This window comes from Procambarus clarkii, chromosome 71, assembly GCF_040958095.1.
Source record: "Procambarus clarkii isolate CNS0578487 chromosome 71, FALCON_Pclarkii_2.0, whole genome shotgun sequence".
Lineage (NCBI taxonomy): Eukaryota > Metazoa > Arthropoda > Malacostraca > Decapoda > Cambaridae > Procambarus > Procambarus clarkii.
Window position 1 is genome coordinate 12220788 of NC_091220.1, and position 8199 is coordinate 12228986.

General features: G+C 44.4%; 1 protein-coding gene across 3 annotated transcripts in view; it reads right to left on the reverse strand.

The window, feature by feature from the left end:
- The window catches only part of LOC123745538 (vesicle-trafficking protein SEC22a), a 28358-nt gene extending 21135 nt beyond the window's left edge, over positions 1–7223 (reverse strand). For 2 of the 3 annotated variants that reach the window (XR_006771347.2, XM_045726150.2), the window contains exons 1-2: positions 7039–7223; positions 4415–4596 (exon numbers count right to left, since the gene is read on the reverse strand). Coding sequence is in view for 2 of the 3 variants with exons in the window: in XM_045726150.2 (XP_045582106.1) it covers positions 4415–4596 (182 nt within the window). In the remaining variant the exon portion in view is untranslated. Of the gene's footprint in view, positions 1–4414; positions 4612–7038 lie in introns of all 3 variants that reach the window. The other variant, XM_045726152.2, reaches the window with a different exon arrangement.
- Positions 7224–8199: the final 976 nt, after the last annotated feature.

Consider the following 8199-nt stretch of genomic DNA (forward strand, 5'->3'; position numbering starts at 1 on the left):
TTAACATATCGAGGGCAGGCTCGAGTAGGTGCCAAGGCACTGAACCCCGAAATACCCGAAGACAAAGCCAGTGACGCAGCAACTGACACAAGGCCCCCGGAGGGCAAACCCAGCGGTTGCGAGAGAGGCGGAAGGGGCATCCCTGAAGGAACCAGAACAGATGCCAAAGCCAAACCAAACCCAGCAGGTAAACCAGTACGGTGAAGTTCAGACTCTTGCACAACTGCTCGAACAACCACCGAGTTACCAGAGAACCCCCCAGAAACACCTGAAGACGGAACCGCAGCTGCAGCAATGCCTCCGGAGGGAGAAATATTGAAGTGGTCCGAGAATCCAAAACAAGACCCGGCCAGGTTTAAACCTGGGACAGAACCAGATGGACTCCCTCCAGTTCACCAGGAACTCTAACCCGGCGAGCTGGGAAAGAACCACACCCCTGGCGAGCAGACAAGCCGACTGGCTGGGAGCCCACACTAGCCAGTCATCAAGATAGGCCTGAACCCTAACCCCTAGCAGACTCAGATGGGTCACCACGACCCGGGTAAGACGCGTGGAAATGCGAGGCGCCAGATTCAAGCCAAAAGGTAGACAACGAAAGCGGTGAGCCTGATGCCCCACCACAAAACCTAACCAGTCCCTGATAAATGGGAACGTGCCAATATGTGTCTCTGAGGTCCAAGGACACCATCCATGCACCCGGCTCCAACAGAAGCCTGACCCAAGGCAAAGTAGTCATCTGAAAGGAGGGGCAAAGAATCCAGGGGGTTCAGACGGGACAAGTCCAGAATGAACCTCAGATCCACACAGTCCCATTTTGGCACTGGAAACAGGCGGGAAACCCACCTGAGGGATGGGGTCGTTTCGACCACGCTCAAGCGTACCCACTCCGAGATGTCCTGACGGAGTGCAGGGGAAGAAGCCTGCCCCACCAGCCCCGAACTTCCTGAAGGAGGAGGAGCCGCCCAATGCCACCACAGGCAGGTGGATACTACTCGAAATGCCCATAAATCATGGGACCAAGGGTGAGCAAACAGCGCAAGCCTCCCCCCCCATTGCCTCATCAACGGGGTGAACTGCAAAAGGGCCGACGCCCCTTACGAGAAGCTGACTGATGAACATAGCGATCATCACGCCGACTAGATGACACCGGCTCTGAAGGTAATGCCGGCTCAGAAACTGGCACCAATGACCCACCCAAACCGGAGGAACCCCGAGCCCTGGCACGACCCTTCGGAGAGGGCCAAGAACGGCCACCCCAGAGAACTAACAAGTTCGACAGAGGATGACAACTAGACAAAGCCACCTGCAGAAACTGAGTGATCGCAGACTCCTCAAAAAGCAACGAAAATGTTGCTCCTCAAAACGGCGACGAAAACTTAAGAGCCAGGGCCCAAGCGGGTTCCAAAGAGAGAACGAGCACAGCCTGCCTGCTCAAGAGGCATGAAGCAAAGAACAGAGACACCGCCTGCTTGAGAATCAGCGCAAACAGCAGTAAAAGCACGCCCTATGCCTTAGCCGCCAAGGCCAGCATACTAGATGAAGGCCCAGCACTCAATGCATCCACATCCTCCTCTAGCCAGTCTGAGGACAATTCGAGAAGGGAAAAGAAGCGCAAGACCAAAGCCAAATGCCCCCAAGTGCACATGTCCTCAGCTACCAAAGACGTCGTAAGGTGGGAACTTGCACGTGCAGCTGTAAAAGGCCAACTTCCTGAGGAAGCATGGGGGCAAACAAGCATGCATTAAGGTGCTCAAGTCTGCCCCTAGGTAAACCTGAAGAACGGTAGAAGTTTCTCACCATTCAAGCGTGCGGGTCCGACAGAACCGATGCCACACCCCCAATGAAAAGAATGGGCAGTCTACCAGCCAGGAAGACTCCGGGACCTGCAAACGCACCCAATACTGGGAAGAAGAACCAAACTTAACCGAGGCTAGATCCATGATAGAGGCAGAATCTGGGTCTCACAGGAGGTACGCAGCAAGAGCTTCCCGAACCTCCTAAGGTGAGATCCGAGAGGCAGAAAACCTCCGGAAGGAAGTAGCCAAGGAACCCAAGGGCAGCTGACTCCAAATCATACTCATACAGGGAAGGGGGGTAAAAAAATCCTTCCCCCTGCAACAATAAGCCTACGAAGAGGGCACAAACATCCAAGTGGGGTCAAAGGGGTCCCAAGCCCCCCAGGTCAACTCCTCTCAGAGAGCAGCGCAGTCATCCATACCCCTCTACCCCTGAAGAAAAGGCTGAGTACAGGGGAAAGGCAGAAAAGAATGGGGCCTGCTGGTGGGACCCAGAAGCCTCGACAGGAGGAACCGGCTCGAATGCCTCCGTCCCCAACCCTTCGAGTGCTTGGGCAGTCCTCGAAGCTGTTCGAATCTAATTACCAACTAAATCCTGCTCAGACTCTGAAACCCTCAGATGTTTGGGAGCCGGAAGCAGGGGAAATTGGGGGGGGGGGGAACAGGGCGAACAACAGGGGAGGGACCAGGAAGCGCAGATTGAACCCAAGTCGAAGCGACTAATGCCTCCAAGTCCAAGTCCCAATAATCAAAACGGGGTACCTGGGTGGGCGACCACCTAGCGCGTTGCAGCAACCTAAACCTAGCATGCAATGCAGATGTCACTTGTACCCAAATATTACTTATCAGAATAGGTAAATTGGAGAACATGCAGAGAACACAACTTGCAAGACTCCGGGTCATAGGTGTCGTTGACCCAACAGGCAGCATGACGGAGGCAAAAGCGGTGACTGTCACCCTAAGACAAGGGCACACGGCAACCTTCAAACTCCCACAAGGTGAGCTGAAATTCTGAAGACGCATCCATAGGTCCACCGAGCCCCGACAGGGTTTTCCAGGGCCCGTAGGCTGACTGCTACGGGAAGCCCGGGCAAGGTGTTGCAAACCGGTTAGACCCAAAGCTAACAAGGGGGAAGATCAACACACTGAAACCCCTGCGACGTGTACAATCACAGGGGGCCTAGCAGAGGGCTACCAAATTATTACAAGTGGACCAATAGCTAAACAAGGCAGACCCCCACCAAGCAAAGCAAGCAAGAAGAAAATAAAAAACCCTCAAAAGTACAATGTCTCTAGAGGAAACAGGAACTGACCGCTATGTAGGTAGCTGGCTGCGTAACACCTCGACACCCCAACCAGCAACAAAACCACTCCCTACCCAAGACAAAACAAGGGCCACAAAACCCCAGCGGGCCCCAAGGGCGGGATAGATGCCAAGCAGCAAGAACGACCTACAGAATTGGCGTCCCAAATGCACCAGGGGAGATAACCCTGACATGCAAGGGTAGTACTCACAGGGCACTTAGGAATGGCTGCCCAAAGTTCATGCAGCCCCGGTACATTTAAGGTACACCTGGCTACCACACACCATGAACAGTAGGTGACACCACTAAGGCAAAACACTGTGTAGGAAATCGAAGCCAGAGATAACGACTGCACTGGATTGCATTAGCCAATAAACTGGAACTGCTGGGTTGCTGGACTCCTATGACTTTAGACTTTAGAACTTAGGACATTAGACCCTGGTCTAATGAACTGTATATTAGCCCGATAGCTCCAGGGACCCAAAGTGGCTCCCCTCAGAAAAGACATTTTAAAGAATGCAAAAACACACTTATATTTATTGTACTTTAGTAATACAGAACTGCATATTGATGGAGTGCAAGACTGTCTCCTCTCTCCTGTAAACTGATCTGATCATGACATGTCTGGTCTGTCATAAATGTCACAGCTTGAAATTAATTCATCAAATTAAAAAAATCAAGCAATGAATGTAATTAAATCCCTCTTTTGTGATGGACCCCCAGTGGCTTCCTGAGCTTAACTCTAATACAATCAAGCCTTAGCCCAAAACACCAGCAGCCTGTTCTCAGAGCAAATCCATTACCACGAGACACCAAACACCACCTCAAATCACTGGATAGTTATCTAGATATTTGTGATGGTCTGAAAGCATATTATAGTTCCAATAATAGTCTGCTTGTAAACTGGTAGGTGAACCTTTGTCCTAAACATTCTCAAGTTATAACTTTATTGTGTTATAAATCATTGCTTTAACTACTGAACTGCTCTGCCTCCAAATATGGCAACCCCCTGGTGCACAGGAAATAAATTCTTTCCAAAAAATTATTTTCTCTTCTTATATTGTTAAAATGCTGTCTCTGATCATGGGAAACTAAAAAAAAATATTGTATGTACCATACTTTAGCCGCAATGGAGCTGGGAAGTCGAGCGAATTATGAGCGCTGGGGGTGAGTCGGCCCCGCCATCCCGTGGGGCGGCAGTTGCCGCGAATATAATGTTTCACAATTATATTATATATACCAGAGTTAAGCTCAAAGCCACTGAAGCATCCCTCCCTGAAAAAGAAAGAAAAGTAACCCAATCCTTGCACTTACTGGATGGTGATCTCCTCAGCCTGCAAACACACACGTTTGCCAAACTTGGCCAGCTGTTTGCTCAGTAATTTGACACATCTCTTCCCTTCTCTCACACGTTGGTCAGCATCACTGGCAAAATCTGTAGTTGCAGAGAGAGGAGTTCCATCTGCTAACCGCGCTAAGCATGCATATACAATCATCTGTTGAAGAAGAAACTGTTGTGGAAAAATATAACTGCATTTGATACCGAGACGTGTCGTCTGTTTCATAACTACAACTTATCCAGCAGAAAATTTGCACCAAACATCACAAGTCTAATAGAATTCTATGACCAGGTGACAAAGATTAAGCAAGAAAGAGTAGAGACTAAGCAAGCAAGACTGTATTTTCTTGGATTGTTGAAAATCCTTTGACACAGTACCCCATAAGAGGCTGGTGCAAAAGTTGGAGAAACAGGCAGGAATAATGGGAAGGGTGCTGCAGTGAAAAAGGGAGTACCTAAGCAATAGGAAGCTGAGAGTTACTGTGAGAGGTGAGGCCTCAGAATAGAATGGTGTCATTAGTGGAGTCCCACGTGGGACTCCACTAATGACACTGTACTCGGACTTATCTTATATTTGATATGGTGATGCTAAAATTACGAAAAGGATTAAGACAGAAGAACAGCATGAGGTTATAAAATGACCTGGATAAATTGAAGGAATGGTCCAACAAATGGCTATTAAATTTTAATCCGAGAAAATGTAAAGTAATGAAGATAGGTGTTGGGAGCAGAAGGCCAGATACAAGGTACCATTTGGGAGATGAAATTTTTCAAGAACTGGAGTGTGAGAAATAATCAAAGAGAATGACCAGGGAGTTGACCTGTCCCCTAAAGCCCACAATAAGAGGGTATCAGCAGCAGCATATGCTAGGTTGGCCAACATAAGAACTGCTTTCAGAAACTTGTATAAAGAATCATTTAGGACTTTATATGCAGTACCACATATGTTAGACCAATCCTGGAGAATGCACCCTCAGCATGGAGTCTTTATCTAGACAAGAACAAGACTAAAGTGGAGACGGTTCAAAGGTATGCCATTACACTAGTACCCAAGCTGAGGGATAAGAGCTTCGAGGAGATATTATGGGAACTGAACCTCACGTAGCTAGAAGAAAGAAGACTTAAGGGGAGACATAATCATCACATACAAGATTCTCAGAGGAATTGATAAGAGTAGATAAAGGCAGTTTATTTAACATGCACATGCACAAGGGGACACAGGTGGAAACTGAGTGCCCAGATGAGCCAGAGACATCAGAAAGAACTTTTTTCAGTTTCACAGTTAACATATTGAATGCACTACGCAGTGATGTGGTGGAGGCAGACTACATACACAGTTTCAAATGTAGACAGGATAGAACCTAATAGACTCAGGAATCTGTACACCATTTGATTGATGGTTGAGAGGAGGGACCAAATAGATAATGCTCAACTCCTGGAAGCTTAACCTTGTAATCACTTAGTTGTACTAGATGAGTACAACTAGGTGAGTACACTCTGATGAGCTAAGATTTTCATTAAATGTTAGTCCCTTCACTTGAATTTTTTATAGTTTAATTTGCCATACTGTATGGTTTATGGTTTATATTTATACCTGATTGTTTTGTGTATGAAAAGTATGAGTAGTATTTTGTATAAAATGTATTTTTTTGTTATTATTTTTAGGGGTGTGGAATGGATTAATTCAATTTACATTATTTCTTATGGGAAAATCCGTTTCAGTTTTCTTAATTTTTGGTTTTCGTAACATTTTCATTTTCAAAGTTCATTATCACATTTTATTATGGTTTATTAGACCATAGAAAGAGAAAGAGAAAGAGAGTCGCCTAGAAAGATTCTCTTTCTAGGAATAATTATAATTATATAATATTAATTATATAATTATAATTATTATAATAATTTTTGTATTTAATAATTATCACTCTTCCTTCTGCTTGATCTTGAAGAAAGCCGACCTCGGGTGAAAGAGACCAGCTTTTATATATATTATATGCGGAAAATCCACATAATCCATGAAAAGTGGATTTTCCGCATAAAAATGATCCGTGTTTTGTGATCGTCAATTGCATATAAATTATATATATAAGCCGGCTATATATAAGAAAGATATAATTATATATCTTTCACCCGAGGTCGGCTTTCTTCAAGACCAAGCAGAAGGAAGAGTGATAATTATTAAATACAAAAATTATTATAATAATTATAATAATATAATTAATTAATAATTATCACTCTTCCCTCTGCTTGGTCTTGAAGTCAGCTGGCCTCAGGTGCAAGAGGGCTGTGACGATGTGCTGTGATTTCAGATTCAGATTCTTTATTCAGGTAAAGGCACATCCATTGAGTTACATACATAATGATGGATTTAAAGATAGAGATAGTACATACAATACCTAAAGCCACTAGTACGCATAGTGTTTCGGGCAATTTGGTTAATTATACTGCTTCAGTAGAAGTATAATTAACTAAATAGTACCTCAACGTCTTGGACCCGAGTCCATGGTTTACGTCAGAAGAGAGATGAAAGTGGGGCGACTTGTCCCATAACCCAGGAAGTTTAGAGCAAAACCATATGACAACTTCTAGTGAAATATCATACCTTATCATTGAAACTTTCAACCAATTCACTTAATTCTACGTTTATCTTGTGATGATTATACTATTGGGTCAAGTCTCTTGGCGCTGTATGAAGCAGAAACTAGAGTAATAAATATGGGAGTGTAGCGTAGAGCAACCACCCGCTGTCGTGTCAAACAGTCAGCTGGAGTTTGTTTACATCCTCATAGTATAGACGACACAAGGTAACACACACAGAAGAGCATCAACAATCGTAGCCGGTCCCACTGAATTTACAGTTCCGAAGGCTTTCACTGGAAATTTGGAACTTTCAATACAATCTGAACCTCAAGCATCCCATTAATATTTGTCTAATTAATGACACCTGGTATGAATGACTAAGTCTATGTGATTCTAACTGATATTTAAAGTGCTCAAACATCTTCATCAGCTCTTGACACCATGAACTAACACCTCCTTTGTCTCACTTCAGGCAGTTTGATTAAACTATAATTAAGTGTAAAACTCACTTAGGAGGGTTCCTAAAATATGGAACCCTTCTAAATTGCATTTTTTTTATACATAATATACAAGAGTTCTTACTGGAGTCGGGCAGGGCCTGGCTATACCTGGACACAGTGTTGCCAGATTGGGCTACAAATAGCGAATTGGGCTACTTTTGAGAGCCCCGCGCTCCCAAATTTTTAATTTCGCTACTTGCTACTTTTTGGGCTAATTTAAAAGCAAGATGTGCTAATTTGGGCTATTAATGCTAAGAATGTACAATTGCGAGTTACATGAAAGTAACTATGCTATAAATAATTGTAATTAATAATAATTGTAAATATTAATTAATACTAAATAATATTATTAATTTACAAAAAAGCCTCCAGATCTTTAGCCCCGGCTATTGCATTGCTCTTCAACAAGTCACTTCAACTCAAAACCTCTCCAGATATTCTAAAAAAAGCGAGAGTAACGCCTATCCACAAATGTGGTGATCTCACAGATGTTAACAACTACAGACCTATATCAATCCTGCCAAACTTGTCAAAAATATTTAAAAACTAATCTACAAGCAGCTTTACTCTTATCTAGCCAAACACAATATACTTAGCCCTTGCCAATATGGCTTCAGACCCAAAAAAGCACTAACGATGCACTTATTAGTATGATTAACTTGATTCATGCAGCTCTTGATAAA